The 22,130-nt window shown below is 34.9% G+C and overlaps 1 protein-coding gene across 3 annotated transcripts in view; it reads left to right on the forward strand.

Moving 5' to 3' along the window:
• The window catches only part of RYR2 (ryanodine receptor 2), a 379,644-nt gene that overhangs the window by 176,569 nt on the left and 180,945 nt on the right, over positions 1–22,130 (forward strand). For all 3 annotated transcript variants that reach the window (XM_059468881.1, XM_059468880.1, XM_059468882.1), the window contains exons 10-16: positions 2,069–2,143; positions 5,121–5,277; positions 11,596–11,760; positions 12,820–12,941; positions 14,873–15,056; positions 15,733–15,868; positions 18,680–18,775. In XM_059468881.1, coding sequence (XP_059324864.1) covers positions 2,069–2,143; positions 5,121–5,277; positions 11,596–11,760; positions 12,820–12,941; positions 14,873–15,056; positions 15,733–15,868; positions 18,680–18,775 — 935 coding nt within the window. The remainder of the gene's footprint in view (positions 1–2,068; positions 2,144–5,120; positions 5,278–11,595; positions 11,761–12,819; positions 12,942–14,872; positions 15,057–15,732; positions 15,869–18,679; positions 18,776–22,130) is intronic.

The following is a 22,130-nucleotide window of genomic DNA, read 5'->3' on the forward strand; positions in this document are numbered from 1 at the left end:
GGATTCCAAATGCATTTTTGTGAAGTTCATATTGAAATAAGCCAGGATGTAATCAGAATGTTTCAGCTTAGAAAAAACCAACAATCCCCACCCAAGCTGCCCAAACAAACAACCCACACCCTCCCACTCCCAATCCAAACCCACCAACCAGGGTGACATCTGATCTGTTATTCTTGAGATGTTGCCACGTAAATCCAGTCTTGATCTGTTAGCTGCAGAAGAAGAATTTGAACAAATACCTGAATTGCAAAGAGAATATCTGAACAGAGAAATAGCTGAGTTTAAGGTTCTTTAGCAATTACATTTCACTGTAATAATAAAGGTAAATTTCAATTAAAAATAAGATTGCTTTTGAATTTCATTTCCTTCAGTGAGAGGGAAATGAGAGACTTGCCAATACTTGCTAGCTCCTAGCATCACAAATCATTGCAGCAAATGCCTGAGATAATACTTGGAGAAAATAGTGGATATAAGGTCAAGGGGTGAATATTGTACATATTTATATCCATCTGTAACTTCTTGCTATGTGGAACACATGCTGTAGTTTCTATTTATACCTGGGTCATGAATGTTCAGTATTTCTGATTCTGTAATTGTAGTGACATGTATTTATTTTGTGTTTGGACCAGTTTTTTCTCTTGTATGATTTATCTTCATTCTTTCATAATGTCTGGGAGTGTTTATTTCCATTATAGTTTTTAATACATTCCAAGAAGAATTTTAGCACATATATAGTTTCATGTATGCTTAACAGTACTGAGAAACTTTTTTTTTTGTTTTGAACCATTTCTTTCAATGCTGGGTTGCCCTCTGTGTTAAATGTTCAGTCTGTTTGTATTCTATCCACAGCAGGACTTTGAAAGGTAAAGCCTAGTAAGTAGTATGTACTTGATTCCAAAACTGTAGTTGTCAAAAATTGCTTTTAGCAAAGAATGGGGAATGCCTACAATTTCGCTATTAATATTCCTTTAGGTTATGCTGCTGGCTATTTTTGGTGGTGCCTGATCTTGACTGAAGTTCACAACACTTACTCTGAACATTAGCTCTTCCAGGATCTATAAAACTAGGCCATTGTTTGGTAGTTTTCTCTGACATGCTTGATCTGATAAGCATAGTGACATCACTCCTTTGCTTAAGTGACTCTTTTATGTATTTCCCAAGGGAAAGGCCTAGGCTTTTAAATTCTCTCCTTGTCATAGGGCAGAAATATAGGCACAGGCAGGACACAATCCAAAGAATGGCTCCCTAAATTTAGAATGGCAATGCTAACTTTCCTTAGTGTTTACTTTGAAGCAAAACAGGATTATCTGCTCAGGGCTTTTGGTTACCATAGGTCTTAACCATGTTGTACCTCTAATATAGATCACTTATCTGTGTGTGGAATAATGGAGGAAAAAAATATATCTTTTTTTAGGCTTAATTGATGTTTTTCTAGAGATACTTCGATTTCTGGTTATATCCAGGAATTTGAGAGGTCACTACATATAAAATTTGTAAATAGGAAGCTGTTAACATCTGAGATGTATGAAGACTGTGTCACTGTGGTTGTTATATCGTAGGTGTTTATGGTATTAAAATAAAGTGCTAAATAAGTACATCTTCAAAATTCAAGGTCATAAGTTGCAGTTGTTTTAATAGTATAAGCTCTAAAAAAAACACTGTCTTTCCTGGGAGATACATGCAATGCTCACAAATCTTAATCATTACTTGATACTCAGTTTTTGTTAGAATCTAGAAATGTTGTAATTATTGGGTTAATGGTAATATTTTCTTCCCTGGATTATTTATCCTTAAAAGACTAGGAAAAATGTCTAAGCAAATGCTGTATAAACCTTTTTAGTATGAATGTTAACAATTGTGGATGCTAAGGACAATTAAAACAAAATGTAAATAACTAAGTCTGCAGGTTTCATTGACAAGACTTGGTTTTGAATCTAATAACCTTTGAATCTGACAAATTCAGTAATTGTTTTGACAATCTTAAAATGAGAGATGTAGTTAAAAGAACAAACACATATGATGATGAATTCTGCTGAACATTTAGTCTGTGCCATTGCTTGGTTTTCAGAACTGTCCATTATGAAGGTGGTGCTGTGTCCATTCACGCTCGTTCCCTTTGGCGACTAGAGACTCTAAGAGTTGCGTAAGTAAAATCTATCTCAGAAAAAGAAAGACATTTGGCAAGACACTTTTTGAATAGTAAGAGCAATCCTATAAAATCAAAAGGATAATTATAAATCCAGATGAGTAAAACTAAAATAATCATTTAAAAATGCTTTATATAACTTTCAGTACAAGTTCCTAGAGAGAGAGTGTGTGTTTTGATTATTTTTAAAGTTGTTATAGCTGTCAGTGAATTCACAATTTACATTTTTAGCACATAAATTACAAAAATAGGACCAATTTCCTTAAAATAAAAATCACTTGTGACACTCCTCCTCCAGCTTGTTTAAGTCATTTGGAAGACTTTAAAAGAAAAAATTTAAAAGAAAAAATTCAATCATGTATTATTGGAAGTGTTAGAATAATAGTAAGGAATTGTGCCTTGTTTGTTAAGGTAATTGCTGTGTAAAATTGCATTTAAATCATATTATGATATGTTCTTATGATAAAATTTCTCGTGAGGAATAAATGATTGTTCTTTAGAGATTAAATCAGAGAAGCTTAAGAAAAGGTTACATTCCAATGATGCTGTTTTCTCTGTGTGCATTTTATTAATAGGATGACATTAAATGTCAGTGATAGGGCAGTGAGATTTTTCCTTTGGACTAAAATGGACCTTGAGACAGTGATGACAACAATGAAACTGTGGAAGGATCTCTGTCTTATTGCTTTCCCTATGGCATTTACTTCCATAATAAGCAGTACAGGAGTAATGTGGGGATTCAAATAATGAGAGGTTTCTGTTATGACCATCATATATATCACTTTGACAGGCACTGTATACAAAATTTTGAAGGGTAAACATTTGAACATACATGACTGAAAGAAATTGTAAGAACTGTCAAAACAATTTTACAAAGGGAGTTGTTATCTTTCTTCTTAAAAGATAGGATTTTCTTACCAGGAAAAAAAGAACCAAATAAAATCCCAAGAATAACACTGTCTCCCTACACTTCCCTCACCAACCTATTTTCCAGTATGGTACTCTAACTGCTGTATGTGTTCAGTGCTGAATTGCAGTCCATTAATATTCAGGAAAATGTTTCAATTTGTAGCTTTGTGTATGCATGCCTGAAGTTCTCAATCAGTTGTAGTCCTTCCCAGAATGACTGCAGATATAATTCTATGTGAATTTCACATGTTTCTAAAGGATTTTTTATTTTTTTCCTCAACACTGTTCATTATTAGAGAACTCTCATAAAAATTGCCTGGGCAGTATACATGGACAGATGCCCTTGGGATGCCCTGCCATGGGACACCAAATACTATTGCTCAGCATTGCTTTCTTTCCCAAAAGGTGGCAGAGTTCATGCTCACACACTGCAAAAAATATTTTTAATAGTCAGAAATGGCTTCACAAGATACTTCCTGCTCAAAAGGCTTTTTTTGTAAGTGCACATGAATTGGTATTTTTCCTGTCCGGCAGGCATGAACTAGAAGCATGGCTCAATTACGCTACCTTTTTTTTTTCCCTTATTGTCTGTAGCTATTGGGGCCAAAAGAAAATTGAATCAGACAAAAGAAAAGGCAACTCCCCAGCATGACCTGTAATATAAAAGGTGCAGAACCGATGTAATTTACCAGACTCGGCAACACAATAGCTGAGATTCATGACCTGACATTTTACTGACTGGAGAAACAGAAGTTATGCTAGAACACTGGACTCAGATGTCCTTTTGTGGAGTATATGGACTTTGCTGTGCAGAAGACAGAAAAAGATAAATGTGTTTCTAAGATATAAAGCTTCCCTATTTCCTTCTACCCCAAAGCTCCCTCAATTTAAAAAGTAGAAATTCTAGATTTAAAAAAAACATAGTTCAGGGCAGAAACCTTTTTATTCTTCTGTTCTCTTTAAAACAAATAACTATAAAGGTTTAGAAGTTTAATCACTGAAGTGCAATAAATCCTGTTACAAAAAAGAAGCATTTTAAAAACTGCACTTTGAAAATGTTTGCCAAATTGGTTTTGCATACTTTCCATTCAATATGGCCAACTCTAAAGAAGACACATTTAAACAAATGGATGTTGGTGTTAAATAGGTAAGTGCTTTAACCTGCTGCATCTGTGTGTCAGGGAAAATAAAAATGACTTTAAGTTAAACCTGTGTAAGTACTAACTTAAGGGAATTTCAGACTTCCATATGGATACATGCAAAAAGATAAACATAGATATACAGAGTAAATACATGATTTCCTCTCCAAAATGCAGCATTCACATACATATGAAGTGCCAAATTTTGCAGATATATAACTGAAGAAAATTCTGTGAAGACTAGAAAAAGTTGTGAAAGTTTTCCAATCTGAAAAGCCTTTGTGAAGTACATACTCCTTAGTAACCCCTACACAAGTTCAGGAATTAAACAGGAAGAGCAGGGCTGAATTTTCAGTTTACAGCAAGAAGTTGGAAAGCTGTGACCTGTACTTTAAGGTGAATAATAATTTTTGGGGAGCTTAGATAAGCTTTGCCTTTCTTCCTTCTGTAGAATATGAAGAATCTGGGCCATACTTTGCTTAGTAACTTTTTGTATTTATTTTAGGGAGTTTTCTATTTTTTTTAGGCATTTTATTTTCCACAAAATTTAAAGTGTGCTTAAAATCTGCTGACTGCTAAAAGATCTCTGGGAGAGTGAAGAATGGCAGCTGCTGGTAGATGAAATGTTGGAGAGGGAACTGGCAGATCTAAACTCTTTGTGTACAGCATAAGCCTCCTTTCCTGTAGGCGGTCTGTACCTTCTCTCAAGAGGAACTCAGTCTGAACAAAGACAGCTTGTGCTGAGGAAGACCTTAAGATCATTTATTAGAATGGTTTTATTTGGGATAACCATGAAGTAGCCACTTTCTTGCTGATGGGAATTTTGTATTTTGTATCAACTAGTTGGCAATATATTTTACTTTAAAATATTATTGCCAGTAGTTTAAAAAAACCAGATTAATAATTTTTTTTATGGACTCTCTTAGGTGGAGTGGAAGCCACATTAGATGGGGACAGCCATTCAGGCTAAGACATATAACAACAGGAAAATATTTAAGTCTCCTGGATGACAAGAGTCTTCTTCTTACAGACAAGGAGAAGGCAGATGTAAAATCTACAGCATTCTGTTTTCGGTCTTCCAAGGTATGGAATCAGTGCAGCATTAATATTACTAGTAATAATTCAAATTGCTTTAAAAAGCAAGATTAAGATGCTTTCTATATGTTGTGATTGCATTAATTATTAAAATTTTAAAAACTGATTAAAAAAATTCCAAAATGCAGTATAATCAATAACTAGAAAGCTTATTTTATCTTACATTCTCTATGTGTTGTTACTTGTCTGTCTATTTGTGGGTTTCTTTTTCTTTCTTGTTAATATTTTGATGTTTTGTTGTTGTTTCATTGGTTGGGTTGGGGTTTTTCTGTACTGCTTCCCACTTTTGAGCAGTATACTCATTTTTCATTTGTTGTTCTTGTTAACTTCTCAGCTACTTCACTGCTTATATCTGCTGTCTGACAGAGGAAAATTTATAATATTGTGAGTTACTGAAATTAAATGGGAAATTAAGGATTTCTCTCAGCAGATACTTTACTGTAGTCCAATATGAAGTTACCAGAGTTTGACTTTTCATTTTGACAGCTTCAATAAGCATTTTGAGTTTAAACCAGTGCTTTTGTAGTGGTAGTAGTAAATAACACACTGATAAATTCTTAAATATCCTTTAATTCTCTTACTTTTAATCTTTAGCATTTTGTCTGAAAATTTTCCAGCAATAATTTTGTTACTGTAAAAACTGTCTTCTAAAATAAAAAGTAACAGTAAACAGAATTATTCAATAACTTCTCTGTACCATTTAATTTATATGTATACTTTAATTATTTGCCTGCTTGGAAAGATAAGAAAAGAAAAGATATCGAAAAGAAGGTATATAGCCTGTTGCAATTTGATTACAAAGAACCTCTAGTTTAAGGTGATAGTCTTGAGATCCAGACAATATATCTTTTTTGAAACCAATAGAATATCATAGAAATGCTTGAATATTTTAGGACAATGCAGTGCAATTATAGTGAGAATTTCCTGTTGCAGCTACTATAGATTTCAACACTTGAAAGCAAGAGGAGTAGAATAACTCACTCACTGATTTTTAAGATGGGTTGTCAGCAGGGATTGCTCCAAAATGAGTGGAACAATATACCGTTACATCTTTTATTTAGTCCAAAAAATACTCGAAGGCCAGAACTTTTAGCAATAAAGAATGTCACCTGTTGTTATGGATAAGGTGGTCTGTCTCTATATTTTATGTAGCACATGCACATATGCTTTGGAGGCTAGGTGATGTTGTTTTTGATGTTGATTTGAAGTTTCTTCTTTTTATTCTTTTTCCCAGCCTGAATTTGGAAGTCTCATTTGAAATTATTTTGAGATTTTATATTTTGAAATGGTTTTGTTCTGCCATTCTTAACATGAAAGGTTAACATTTATTTTGTTTTTAGTGGCCAATCCTATGCTGAGCAGAGCAGAGACAAAAGGCTCTGGGGCAGGTAGAGACTTGTTATTAATTCTTGAAGTAATGAGAGAATTTTAAGAGGGGTATATAAACTAATCAGCACATGACAAATATAATCATATTGCTATTTAAATATGGATTTTCAGAGAAATTGGAAGTCTGGGAGATGATGTTTCATGTAAATGTTGTGTATATCAATATTAATTTTAACAAATTACTTACCTGGAGGAAATTATACCACAGAGGATGAGGAGTAAATATTTTGCTGAAGATGAACTGAGTCTGGATGCATATCTGTGTCATGTGCTTTAGAATGACCCTGCTTAAGCATGGAAATTGGACCAGATGACTCAGTGTGGTACTTTCCAACTGACCCATTCTTGCTTCAGTCTCTCTGGACTTGTTATAGGAGTGTCATGTTTCACTTTATTAGGCTATCAAAAACTTAGGTGCCTTCCCTCTCTGGGAAAGAGTATTAAAAAAACAGATTTCAAATTATAGGAGTGCTAGAAAGGCTTCTGTAAAGAAGGTATGCAGATTTAGGGTCTCTTTTCCTCTGAGTATTTTTGAACAAACCATCCAAACTTTCATTTATATTGTTGTATGTGCTTAGCACTCAAAAAAATTAATCATGGATAACAGGGAGCCCCTAATCTTCTTTACTGAGTACAGACCAAACCTGTGGGCATTTCAAGTAGCTGGGTCTTTCTTGTTGAAATTTCATCCCTTTTCTTGTCGCAGTCATAGTTCTTCCTTGCGGCAGCTGCAAAGTAGTAGGAAGAATTGTGAAGCTCCCACTTGTTGCACAATAGTAAGTGAGCTTTTAATAGGCAAAAAGAAACAAGGGAGAGGAAGGTGTTGAGTCAGTTCCTTCAAGCATGTGAGTAGATAACTTCAATTTCTGTATGAAAAGCAGCTTTCATGTTTGCAGAGATACTGCTGAAAATGTATCACCTGCAAACCTGAAGGTTTACATGCAAGTATAGAGGCTCAACATTTATTTTTTTATACCCTGTTTTTGCAAGGGCTTATCATCTCAAACATATCACCTTGCCAGTAGTTTGCTTAAAAAATAGCCCAGAAGAGAACTAGCAAGCTAAAGGGTTTTATTTGTTTGTTTGTTTTGTTTTATTTCTTTTTTTTATGCAAGCTTGAAAATATCACAAAGTGTTGCCAAACAGCATCCAGAAGATAAGGGCTTTCTAAGGAGCTTAATTAGCAGTCACTTAATTTTTCTTTCTGGTAATCAGCCTTTGTTCTCTGGTTATCATATATTACCCTACTTTCAAGAATCTGAAATTCAGAATTTTTTTTTTCTTTTTTTTTCCTCCTGTAGTTCTGCTTCATTCAGCACAGGATGTCCACAGATACTACAATGTATTTCCCAAACATACGGCTCCTTTAATACACTTGTGTTTGTAGAGATCAAGTTTTGTGGAATTTTTTCTATTCCATTTACTCAATATCAATTTTTTTAATAAAGAACATTGTTTTAATATCACTACACCACTGAAATAAGGTAATTTTACCAATTTAGTAATGTTTGTACATTCTGTACCAAGTCTGCTTTTCCTGTCTGTATTCTTTTCCAGTGGACAGGAACACATCAATTTTAATAAAATTTTATGGCTTGTATTTTTATGTCTTCAGCTTTTTCTTTCTTCTTTTTTCTTCTAAAATTTAATGGAAATTATATTAAATTAAAGAGCAGCAATAAATAAGTTTCTTGCAGTTGGTGAGGTCTTAAAATACCAGTCTTGAAAGTGTACCACAGAGAGTATGGGTTAGGTTGGATGACAAGAGGTGAAGTTGAAAGGACAAGCCTTCATCAAGGCATTCCATTTTGGAATGTTATAAGGAATTAAACAGAAACATTAGACTGAAATAATGGTTAAGGTGAGGCTTCATAGAAAAATTTTTCAATGTTAGAACGAAGTAATTAAAAAGATTGTTCATTTAGCCCCAAACAGAAGGGGGAAGATTGACTTGTGCTCTTGTATGCATAGAATAAACACTGTTTATAAAGAGAACAGCCTTCTGGAGAAAATCTGGCCTATTGTTCAGTAAGCCTGTTCCTTTCCAATGTATTCTTGGTTTGCATTACTGAGATGGTTTACAGACTGTTGCAAAACCCATTTGTTGCTGTTTGGTCCAGTGTAATAAATGAAGATTTTTGATCCTTGTTTAGACAAGGCTAGCATCTCAGAATGGATCTAGATTAAAAATAAAACTGAAGGTTTTCTTTCAAGTAAAAATGTAGGAAGAGTTAGCAGATGGTTCAGTAATGACAGGTTACATATGTGGTAAGAGCGTGGCTGGAAACTTGTACCATGTAATGTCTGTGCCAATGCACCATTACTAATTAGCAACATGGTGATTTCTGATATTTTTCAGATCCTCATTTTCACTGATGAGCTATTGTACTGTAGCTAATGAGATTGATTCATTATGTGTACTTTTTCAACTACCTGCTGTTTATTGATGTGAACTGAGCACTCCATTCAAGTCTTCCCCTTTATAAACAACTTGTGGTTCCTGTTCACTCCCACAAAAAGCTCAGTGTCTTGAAGCTCCCAAATGGCTGATGTAATGCCTGCTGCCCCCACATCATCCTGTAGTCTTTTGTTTCTCTCCTACATGTAATTCAACTTTGACACTATATAATAGCTTTCCTGGCTACTATATTTATTTTGCAGAGCTCATTTTAATGGGATTGATTTCAATCTGGGCTTTAAGCATACACACAGAGATACATCAGTGAGAGCTGAGATCTTCTTTGACAAATTGTTGGCGCTGCAATTTTTATGCCAATTAAATTTAATTCTAATTGGAATGAAGATTTCAGTATCAAACCCCTTCACTTTCTGTTACAGTAGATTTTAACCAAGAATGCAAAAATGTGTTAAATGAATAATCCTCCTTCTTATTTACAGTGCTTTATGAGAAAATTTGTGAACTCTTATATTCACAACTAAAGAAATTAATTGTCAGACCTGAAAAAAAGAAAATCTTACAATGTAGAAGCACAGTATATGTTCACAGTATCTTCTAGTTATAGAGAGAATTCAAAAAACTGGAGTTTGAAATCAGGATCTAATTTATTTTTCCCATATCATAATTTGTTTGCAATGTCATATTATAGGTAGCTTTTCAATTTCCAACTGTTACTAGATTCAGGTTATTTGTGTTAGCTTTTGAAAGAATTGAATACAACATTTAGAGAAATTATATGAGAAAATAATAGGTTAATAAGGAAATAGAGGCATGCAATAACTCATATTGGCATCAGATTATTAATAAATCAGTTACTACAATCTATCAATGGACAAGACTTTAATAAGAATTTCAGCACTTAAGAAGTGCTGAAAGTCATTTACTAGGTAGTGAAATTAACATCTGTATCCAGAAACAATCAGAAAACAAACTGAATTGGTGAATATATTATATCTGAAAATTCAATATAATGAAAAGGAATCATAAGAATTTCACCTCCATACTATTCTACTTTTTTTTTTCAAATGCTTCAAAATGCATTCATGACCGTAGGCTGAAAATCTACTTACAGGACATTTCCCTTTACTTAAAAAATGCTTTAAAAAAACCCTTTAATAAGTTAGAGATTGTTGTCTGTTTGTATATAAGTAGGGACATAGAATATAAGAAAAATATAGTGTACAAAGTAATCTTACGCCTAGAGTTGCAGCTGGGCCAGTTATCAAGTACGAGGAATAGGCCTGACTTTAACAGGCCACAGCTGTAACCAGTGAGAAGAAGAGTGCTATAAAAGAGTGGGGTGGCTGGGTGAGAAGGAAACTGGAATTAGTTTGCTACTTTATGAAGAAGAAAGAGTCAGTGCTCTGAGGAGCTGCCCAGGAGAGACACCAAGAAGGTATGAAACTTTTGTGATAAGGAGACAACAGTATGGAGTCCCTGCAATAAGATGACAACATATACAAACCCCAATCTTTCTCAACTTTTATGTGAAACTGTCTTCCCACATTGTCAGGGTATGTGTGTATGAAGTAATCGTTCTTCTGATCTTTCCTGATGGTAGACGGGTAGAACAAGAACTTGTTTTTGTCACACTATTTGTAACATTACTCTGAGTAGCTGCAGGAGGATGCTTGTCATCTCCTGCTGATCAGGAGAAGCCCAGAATGTTGAAGCTGTACCTGGTGAAGGGGGCTATGTTGCATACAGAATGTACAGCCAGGAAGGTGAATTTGTCAGTTGAACTTTGTTTTTGGAGAGATTAAATAGATGATCTGCCAGGAAGTAGGATGCATGGGCTGTATGTCCATACAAGTCTGTTCAGAAGTAGTTTTTGCTTAGGAGAATTAAGCAAAAAGCTGTTTGGGATACTACATTTCCTCTCCTGAAATAACTTCTGTCTCTACAGGACACCAGCTGGAATGATATGCTGTCATGCCATTAATAGTTTCCAGGCCAATCATGCAGAAGTGGATTGCTTTTTTCAGAAGTACTGAGCCCATTGCTGGGCAGTGACAGGTTAAAGGCCATCCCTCAGTGATTGTTGGATGGAGCTCATCTTTTCCAGGCTGGAAAAAACCCCAAATGCTCAAGAAAAGCTTGTGGAGATTAATGCCTTGTACATCTAAGGGGAGTCAATGTATCTGAGGTTGTTTTGTAAGCTCTTATGTTTCAATAATGCCATGTACTGTCAATTATGATCCTAATTCTTTCCTGTGCAGGTGAAATGAATACACACGGCTTTCCAAATTTAACAGGCTAGGTTTTTTCATGAGATTTCTCTTTGTCTTTAAAGTTTAAAGTCTAAAAGTTACACTTTCCCATTTTTTTTAGTAATATCTTTAAAGAATGATCTCAAATATTCTTTCAGGTCCTGTTCTGCATAATTTTCTAATATTTGATTTTTTATGCAAATATTAACACATTGGTTATTGTTCGTGTTACATTTTTTTCTTCATCAGGAAAAGTTGGACATAGGGACAAGAAAGGAGGTGGATGGAATGGGAGCACCTGAAATAAAGTATGGGGATTCAATATGCTTCATACAGCATGTAGACACAGGCTTGTGGCTCACGTACCAGTCTGCTGATGCAAAGTCTGTAAGGATGGGTTCTCTGCAGCGAAAGGTAAGGCTGTAAACAGGAATGCATTTCATTCACTCATAGGGTGGGTAGGGGCTGGGAGGTTGGGACATGAAGGGAGCTACGTGAGACAGGTAATTTCTGAATTTCTAGTACTTTAAACATGCTTGCCAGATGCAATATTGGGGTTTTTCAGTCAGACATTGAAAAGTTAACAGGTGTACTCAATTCTCATACTGAAGACCTGATGAAGGCTGTGTGTTGACCTGTACACATTATCTCACAAATATTGATAAATCTTGATATATTTGATTTCAAACTAAAATATTAGTAACGATGCATAGAATATGCTAAGATTCCTTTCTTTAAGGTAGTTTGGATTGAGGAAACTTTTAGTTGAAAGTATTTTTTCCACATTGTAAATGTATTACCTTTTGGGGTAGAATGTTCAAGTCTTGCGTCCTGAGAGATTTCTTTCTTTATAGAATAATCACAGCCAAGCTGAATGCTAGCTCAGCATCATAAAGTAGGGAAAAGATTATTTTGCAACTTAACACTGTAGTGTTTTCCATGTCTATTTTGGGTAGCAGAACTACACAGAACAGAAGTTTAAAGTATTTATGTGGAATGGATTGAGCTATCCAATCCATTAGAGCCATGATAACTAGACATGAAACACTGTAACTTATTGGAAATGACTCAAAGCATGGTCAGAAAAGACCAGTGGCACCCTTAGAAATGAGGACCAGTAAAGAATACCTGTTGTGACTTTTTCTGCTTTAGGGATTTGCTACTCTGTAAGAGAAGTGCTTTTAATGTTGATAAAGACAAAGAGCAAACAAAAACCCCTTAGATTTTTTTTTTTTAATAAAGCATGTTGTTTGCAAAAGCTGCAACTTTGAAATTATTATGGCACTGAACCTGCTGGCTCTGTACAGGAGCATCCTTGGACATGAGAAACTAAACCATGGAATTATCTGTTTTTAATAAAATTGTTATTTTTTCTAAGTGACTTAATAATTTCCTAGCCTGCCTTCCTATGTGAGTTTTCAGACTTCTTCTTAGTCTCATTTTGCAGTGACTGCTTCTTGCTTTTGTTTCCAGGCAATAATGCACCATGAAGGGCACATGGATGATGGTTTAACATTGTCCAGATCTCAGAATGAAGAATCCCGTACAGCGCGTGTCATCCGCAGTACAGTCTTCCTTTTCAACAGGTTCATAAGGTGTGGCTTTAAAATTATCTGTTCATCACTTTTTTTTCCATTCAGTTTTATTCAAAGTTGCCATTAACACAACAGGGAACAATTTATCCTTCAGAAAAAAATAGATCAATGCTTCTCAAACTGGACTTTATGTCAATTCTTTGTGTTATTGGCAGATGAGCACCTCAGCAGATACTGGTCAATTTTTTTTCCTCTATCTTCTAAAATTAATTTATTGCTCAATCGTAATTTAAATGCATAAACATACTGAAAATACAAACAAACCATAAAGAGGTTTTTCCCTGCCAAAATTTGCTTTAAGTCATGTGGTACATAAATTAGCTTTTTCTCTTCTACGTATGGCTTTTAAAGGTGATCTTCCTTGAAAAACCTGGAAGAGTGAGATAGCTGTGTAATGTAGATCTGTAACAACCACAAATATACTGAAGAAATTCATAGTATCAAGGAGAAGTTTTATTTAAAATGATACCTTCTTTCCATCAGCACATTACACTTTGCTTATTTGTTCCTTTTTAATGCTACTTGTTTCTTTAATATTTTGAAACATGAAAAATGTTGTAGTGATTAGCCACTTAAAAATCCTGTCAGATGTATGCAATTTGCATTTTTCTTCCTATTCCTAAATAATGCTGATAAAATGCTAATTCTCAAACACTTGTGATTTCAGTAATTGATGAAAGGCCCTTTCATCAGTGTAGCTTGCATTAGGCAAAGAATGATATGCAGTAAGACTGTATGGAATGATAACAATTTAATAAGAACTCATTTCCCACAAGAAAAACACAATGTGGGAGATGGTGACCTGAAGCAATCATGTCCTAAATAAGGGTACAGACAAAGACCCAGACATATCAATTTGTTGAAAAGCATATAGCAAGGTACTTAACAAAAACAGGACAAAATCACCCATCAGGAGAGTTGTGTACAGTGTGACATTTGAAATACAAAGGAAATGTAAGCCGTAGGTCACTTTGTAAATAATACACCTTCACAGAAGCTTCTAAGAATGGTATAAGAGATAAAGACAGAGAAAGGCAATTTAATTATAAGGTTTCACAAATCAAAGTATTTCTAAATTACAGTGGAGACTTTTGTTGAGTGCACAGGGAATCCAAGGCAGTGTTTAGCAGTTTAGTTTTGGCAGGATGTTACTTCAAGAAGAAAAAGCTCAATTGAAGAGGATGAAAATTATTCTTTTATGTGTATGCTCCAGTTCTTCCTAATGAAGTCAGTAGAAAAATTGTGCTTTGGATAACATGCTCACAATACAAGTTTTAAAGATAACTTTTGTAGGTATGCTTTTGCAACTTTGCATTATTTGCAAAGGGATTCAGCTGAGCAAGGGGCAGGTGTAACCTGGATGAGAATAGTCAGCCCTTTATTTCTACGAGAGAATGTTCATAGACTTCAGCAAGGCCAAGCTTGAACTGGATATCAGGGAAACAAAAAGGCTAATGAAGTGCTGAGACAGAGTGTATAGAAGTGCTGCACCCTTCCACACTGAAAAGGCCTTAAGAACAGGTTAGAGATGTGTTTGAGAGCCTCCATGGGCAATCTCGACTCTCCACAGAACTGATCTTTTTAACTTGCATCCATTCCAGTTTCATGATGTTTTGTACTGGTTTACAAACTTCTCTTCATCTTTTGCTCTGCCTCTGAAACTGTTACATCTGTAGGTGGGATATTCAAATGAGTTGTTTGGATTTGAAAAAATATTACCAGAAATAACATTTTTCATGCTTTCACATTTTGTTTGGAAAGGAAGGACTAGGCTGTTAAATGGAGAATGGGCAGGTATGAAGAATTTTTGGCAAGTTGCTGAAAGAAAATGAGCTTTGGCATCTAAACAATATTTTGCTTTTAAATAAATAGTTTGAATGATAAAAGTAAATTAATTTTCAATTCTCAGGAGAGTTTTCTTCTTCTTGCAGGGGCCTTGATTCTCTCAGCAAGAAAGTGAAGTCTTCCACCATTGATTTGCCAATTGAGTCAGTCAGTCTGAGTCTTCAGGACTTGATTGGCTACTTTCACCCCCCTGATGAACATTTGGAGCATGAAAACAAACAAAACAGGCTCCGAGCACTGAAGAATCGCCAGAACCTCTTCCAAGAAGAGGTACTTCTCTCAGTTTTACTCCTGATTTTCTACTACATTGTCTGCAAGTATACTCACAGTATCTGTAGTGTTGATGTCTAATATGGATTATGCTTACAGTGGGGTTTTTTATCCTCTAAGAGTCAAACTATTTACTACATTTGTAATCTCTCTAGATCTGCTGTTTTTCCTGTGTATTTGAAGAAATACATTTACAGCCTTACTTTTTTTTCCCTTTTTAATAAGATTAGATTGTGCCTTGAACTCTACCCATAATTTTCTCCTTATGTGTGAATCACTTCTCTCTGTTATAATCTCTTGATGTAGAAGGATGCTTTCATTTGCTAAGCATTCTTTAAGCATTTTGTTTAATATTATGTGTTATTTCTCTGGTAATAATAATTGCCTATACTTTGTCAGATGCTTAAATGTCCTACAGAATAAAATCTTGCCTGAAATTATGTTAGTTATACTCTTTATTTTTGCTTTAATTTGACTATCCTAAATGGGAGATGTTTATTACCTCCATCAAGAAAATTTTCTGTTGGGATTGCTTGTTTGACTTTATGCACATGCTCTTGTGTTTTGCATATCTGTTCTTTCATGTTTTATTTTCTTAGATTTTTGAAAATCTTTTGTGTTTGTATCTAAAACTACCTTTTTTTCCCTCTGATGAAATAAGCTTTTTTATTTTTAGGGTATGATCAACCTTGTTCTTGAATGTATTGATCGTTTGAATGTATACAGCAGTGCAGCTCACTTTGCAGATGTAGCTGGGAAGGAGGCTGGAGAAGCATGGAAATCTATTCTGAATTCTTTGTATGAATTACTAGGTAAGATATATTATGGATTACGTGGATATTTTTAGCTCAAAATAGTAAAGAATAAAGAATTATATAACTGTTGTAGTACAGAAGATTTTCCACCATGTAGAAACTTAGAATACAAATTAAGTTCGATTTTTACATTTGTAGTTATTTGATGTATTAACAATCAATTAAAGAAGTTATGTCAAGAATTATAAACATTTTAAAGTATCCAAACTAGGTCCAGAGGGTGAGCATCTCCATGAAATCAAATGATGAATTTTTGGGCTGTAGGTGGTGGTAGATAATGGAGTCTAAAATTTTGGCGTTTGGTTATTCATAGATGTAGGGTAGAATTGAATTTTTTATTACAGTTTAGTTAATCTTTTGTTACATTAAGCACAGTGCAGACTTGGAGAGAGTAGTGTCTTGATTTCCAATTGGCAAGGCTAGAAAATTCCTTCTGGGGAGTCTGCCTGTTTTGTACAAAGCATTGCTTTCATGGACTTGTAGTCCATGGAAGGACAAAAGCTTTTGTTGACTTTCCAGTCTTTGTGCCCCTCCTGCCCTCTGATGTTACTTCTCTAACAGCATTATCTTCTGGCAGCTAATGCTCAGGAAGCTTGGCTTTGATCTGGCTATGATGAATTTTTACATTGCTCTGTTCTGAATAGTGCTGGATCTGTACAGCAATTACACAGATGACAAATGGATATTGCTTGCTCAGTCTTGCTTCAGCAAACAGTACTTTGTTTTTTGAGTCTGTACATAAATAACAGTAAACTGTAATGCCAGAATTCATGTCTTTTGTCATGTCATTGACGTTGTGTTGTTTTTCACTGTGATGAGAATGAAGGCATTTATAGATACTGAGACTGGATAGTATTACATATAAAAATCATATTATTTTAGAATGGTTTGGGTCATAAGAGAGCTCTAAAGATCAACTAAGCCAGCCACCCTGATTGCCAAAAATACTTCCTTATATTCAGTCTAAGTCTACTGTCTTTCAATTTGAAATAATTGACATACGTCTACTAAAGCATCTGTCCATTTTCCATTACAAATACTTACATTCACTGTGAACTTGTACTAGATCCTTTTGCATTACAAAAGAATGTGCAGGAGTATATGCAGTTATGTGATGTTAACGTCTGGCTGACCACATAATGGTTTCTATTTCTTTAAAACTGAATGCTGGTCTTGTTTGGAGTAGTCGGCAATAAGAAAAGCAACTGTAGGATTTTGTTTTTTGTTTGCAGTTTAAAGTGCCTCATTTAACTAATGAATACTAACCTTTCACAAACTTGTGCTGAGCAGCATTTATGAAACCATCTGTATCTCATTGCTGTTAATGAAGTTAAATTTAGTGATGTGTTAAGCACTGAACTGTTACTGCCTTCATTTTATGTTCCTACCTGAAGCACAGTCAGATTGTGTGGCTTGCCTATAACCAATAAAAAAGTCACTGTCAGAAACAGGTGTTCCTTAGTTCTGGTCTGTGTGTTTTAATAAGATGTTCCCCTTCTTATGATTCCCAACTATTTTCAAATAACTGTGGTCGTAATTACTCAGAAGTTTAAGATTTCAGGATACATATTTTTTTTCTATTATATAAGCAGCAATAAAAAGGATTTTGTTTGTTTGTTTTGCTATTAGGTTTTGATTTTCCTCATCAGAAAACTGGTGAGGAAACTGCCAGTTTACAGAACTGTCAGTGCTCCAACATTGCTCTTCCTCTTTACAGATAGTTTAATGTCATATATATATTGTAAGTCTCGATGTTTAGCCTTTTATAAATAAAGCAGCATAAAACCTAGTAAAATATATAACTATATGAATATATGACCTAGAGACTTATGTTCTACATCTCTAAGTTTACCCTTTTATAAATAGAGCAGCATAAAAACATAGTAAAATATACTACAGTGAATTTATATAGATTTTAAGATAGATTTTAAGAGGCCATTGCCTCTTTGAAGGACCAGCAGTCTCTGCTGCTGGAAATAATCACAGAAACTTCAGGTTGAAATAATTTGTTGGTGGAACTGGGAAAAAAATCTTAAGAAAACCAGTTTGTGCGTTGCACACACCAAACAGAAATCTTTGTGTCTCAGTCCTTTCTTGGAGTAGGGTGGAGGCTTCTGTGAGAGCCTCTGTGTGTGTGCACATACCTGCAGATGCAGGTGATGCAGGACAGGGTGAGCTCGTGGGTGTCTGCAGCGTTCAGGGACATTTCAGTTCAGTTGTACCCACCAAGTCAGCGCACGATTCAGTGTACCTCAATCTTCAGCTTAAAGCATGAGGGAGAAACAGATTCAAAGCTGTTACTTCCTCCCTACAACCTTTTCAAAAGTACAGCATACAGTTCCTAGATGTTGTTTTACTCCTTATTACTCCTGAACAAATGTATTGTAACAATAGAAAATAATTTGCATTTGTCACCCATGTTGTTGGCTTCTCACGCTCTGCATTTGCAATGTTTTTTGTCATTACAAGGATACTGTTTTAAAGAAACTTGTTTCTATAGTAGCAGCTGACTTCTATGGTGTAAGTACAGGCTTCTTCAGGTTGAGCATTTTGTATGGATTATTGAGATGGTTGTAGAGCCAAAATAATTCAAATTCTCTAAAGGTCAACTTGATATCAAAGGTGTTTCTTCTGCTGAATTCTATCACTTATATTACTTAAATTTAAATCTAAACATCAGTAATTAGAGCTTAAGACTATCTTGCTGGATCCTTTCTGACAAGAGAAGACAGGAATTATTTACATTTAAATGCACTTACAACTTTGATTTAATTTCTCTCTCTCTCGCTTTGTCTCTTTTCCCAATAGCGGCTCTGATTCGTGGAAATCGTAAAAACTGTGCTCAATTTTCTGGATCTCTTGATTGGTTGATCAGCAGATTAGAAAGGCTGGAAGCCTCTTCTGGTATGCTTTTTAGTATTTTAACTTCCTTATTTGACCAGTTCTAAATTCTTTAAAGTTGGTGATATACTTGTTCAGCCTAATTATAATGAAGTTCTTATGAGACCATAAATTATGTTAATAAAGTGAGATTTATATTTGTACATATTGATTTACATTTTTTTTACATACTGATTTCAATTGTACTTCTACTTTAAGTTCTGGCAGTCTTGCCATTTCCTTGACCAATTGGATGTAGTGTTACCTTTTAATTCAGACAAACAAAGCATTTAATAAAATAGCTGTTCAATAGTGTAAGTTAAGTATTGAGGTTTTTTTCTAATTCTAGTATCTTTCCTAAGTCTGCTTGTTTTCCAAGATTTGCCTCAAACTAAATATTACAGAAATCATATGGAATGGATGTAATTTGTTCTGCCTAACAGTGTTTACCTGTTTGTAATACATTTACATTTCCTTTTGAATTACCTCTTTTGCTCTTGAGGTATAAATTTCTATTTAAAGTTAACAAGAACTGGTTTTTTTTTCAGTAGCAGCTGAGTCTGTTTTGCTTTAAATATAGTACATTTTACAATTTGTTTGGAAGGTAGCCTCTTGAGACCCTTTCAAGACTTCTTTTTTGTAATAATGTAAGTTGAAAGGCCAGAAGATTTGTAGTCAAACCAGTGGGAAATACAGTTACAATAACAGTGTTACATACTTCACCAGTTACATATTTGTAACTTATTCCCATCATCTTCTTGATTTAGTGTCATGTGTTATTCCATGAACTGGAAGGAACATAAAGATTGAATAAAGAGTTGTCCTCAGGAAGTGAAATTGCATTCCCCGTATGATTCTTTCCCTTCTGTCAGTCATGTGTCTGCAACAGATGGATGGTGTGCTCAGGAGTCTTTGAAATATTAAGGCCAGGAAGGACTTATGTCCCCCATTGCAAAAGTTCTTTGTTTTATATTAGAAAATGGTAAACATAAAAAAACAAACAGGCATAGCACAGCCTTTTACAGTGGCATTATTAAATGAAAAATACCCTGCTATTGCTTAGTATTCCACATAGTTCCAGCAGTTGTCTCAGTGCAGGTCACCATTTGGCATGCATTAATAAATTTCTTACCCTGGTTGAATTCAATGCATCAGCAGCAGTGAGAACAGATGTGTCCTATAGTAAACAAGGTGTTTGTATTCCCCTCAGCTTTGTCGTTAAACATTCATGGGCATTCATGGGCATTCTGTTTATTTGCCATAAATCCTGAGATGAACTGACCAACAACATGGGAAAATATTGTCAAATGTCAGTGGCAGGAGTGCTCTCCCTCTCAGAGCTGAGGGTGAACTGGCACAGCATTCACTAGCTGATTGACAAAATCTGCGGTGGTTCATTGCTCTTGTAAAGAGCAGTTACACACTGATGCTTCTCCTCTTGCAGGTTTTTCCCTTTGTCAACTCTTGGGGCAAGCAGAGAGTTTAAAAGTCAGTTATTCTCTGGGCTGAGAGTGGTATAGAGACTTTGAAGCATTTGCCGTGTAAGCCCCTCCAGACAGCAGTGTTTTTTGGAAGTACTTTTCCAGAGTTTTCTTCCATGTTTTAAATGCAGATCTATGGCCTTAGGGCAGGGGACCTGTTTTACTGCAGGATTAATTCCTACTCCTGGCATGCACTTGATCTTTTTCAGCCTGGTATGTTTATGCTCTGAATGCTTGAGCAGCTCAAAAGATGAGGCAACAGGAACATGAGATTCTTTGCCTGCATCACTACTTTAGTTCTCAGCTAGTGACTCACACAGATGGCTGCTTATAGCATGGGTTTCTAGTTAGAGGTTTGCAGATCTTGTCATTGCAGCTGGTACACTAGGGTTGGTGATCCTAACTAAACAGATGTCATAACTGAACATATATTGTGTTGGTTTACATTATTGTTTGAGGAACCTGCTCTGCAGATGATGTGATCTCCTTGCTCTATTGAGCATTTGAGTAACTGAATTTAAACTGAAACAGGCATAGGACAAAATGTCAAATTCATATGTTAAATTGTTTTTCCACTATGCTCCACCTTTCGTGTGACAGCATTAATTTAAGGAGAATGATCTCACAATTATGCATTTGCATGGGATTTGATTGCAACTTGATTAATTTCAATGTATATCACAAGATCTTAATGGTTAAACTATTTCCTAAAAGACCAACTTTTACATCTGAAACTCTCAGGGTATGGGCTTTCAGAAATAATGCAAAACTTTTTGCTCAGCTTTTGGAGGTTCAAGATGAAATTTCTTTTGACAGTTCTAAAAGTGCTGTGTTATGTGGTTTCTGTTATGTACATATGTATTTTTAATTTTTAATTTCAAACCATAAAGATTTGAGAATTAAAAACTTAATAGTTTATGATAGTATAGTAAGGTATGAGATGCATTCTGTAAACTGCAGAGTATTCTGACACTAGTGGCTCTGGGTAGTGAACCTCCTGGCACACTACAAGAACTCTGAATGTACTAATATTTGCAATACTCATTTGTTCTGAGTTTTCTGCTAGGAACTAGGCCACTTGTACTCCATCCCCATGTGTATTGGTAACATAATTTCCGTGTTGCCTCCAAAACTGATTTTATAGTAAAGACTTTTTTCTGGTTTTGAGGGAGTCAGTTATAAAAGATGCCAATTAGGCTGTCCTTTTGTTATCTTGAGAGGCACAGTAGGTTTAGCTTTTAGTATGTAAATGTAATTTTCTGTTGTTTTTTTTTTTTTTGTGGGATGCTTGCTTGCCAGATTTTAAGCTTTATTTGGCTTGATGGGCTGAGGATATTCACTGTTGTAATTTGCAGTCATAGACCTTCAACAGGGAGAAATATTAGCTTATATTAAACCTTTAAACTAAGAATACTTGGATACGTATATTCACATAAAATAATTTTTTTCTAAGATAAAGTGTTTATGAGGAAGACCATAACCACATTCTGTTAATCACATCAAAAGGTTCACCTTCAACATTAAAGTTGTCAGCTATGTCTCCTGCATGTGTTTTCTTGAATGTATTGCAATAAAGATTTGGTGCTACGAGCTATTATCTATAAAATTCCTATTTTCACTTTTTTCTTGTCCTGGAACTAAAAGTGTTATGAAAACAACAAAGCCATTAAACACATAAACCACAATTCTGAATTGATTGTACAAATTAGATCAGAAATGGATTCATTTCCCAAGCTTCACTGAAGCAAAACAAGGAAAATTACTATCTGTTCAAGTAGAAATATATCTGAGAGTAGATCGTGTTAGGAGTGAGATATCACACAGCTGCAATGAAAATGCTTCAGCTGTCTCTTCAATCCATAAATAAAGATTAGATTAGTTTTTCATTCTGAACTATA

Source organism: Ammospiza nelsoni, chromosome 3 (assembly GCF_027579445.1).
Source record: "Ammospiza nelsoni isolate bAmmNel1 chromosome 3, bAmmNel1.pri, whole genome shotgun sequence".
Taxonomy (NCBI): Eukaryota; Metazoa; Chordata; class Aves; order Passeriformes; family Passerellidae; genus Ammospiza; species Ammospiza nelsoni.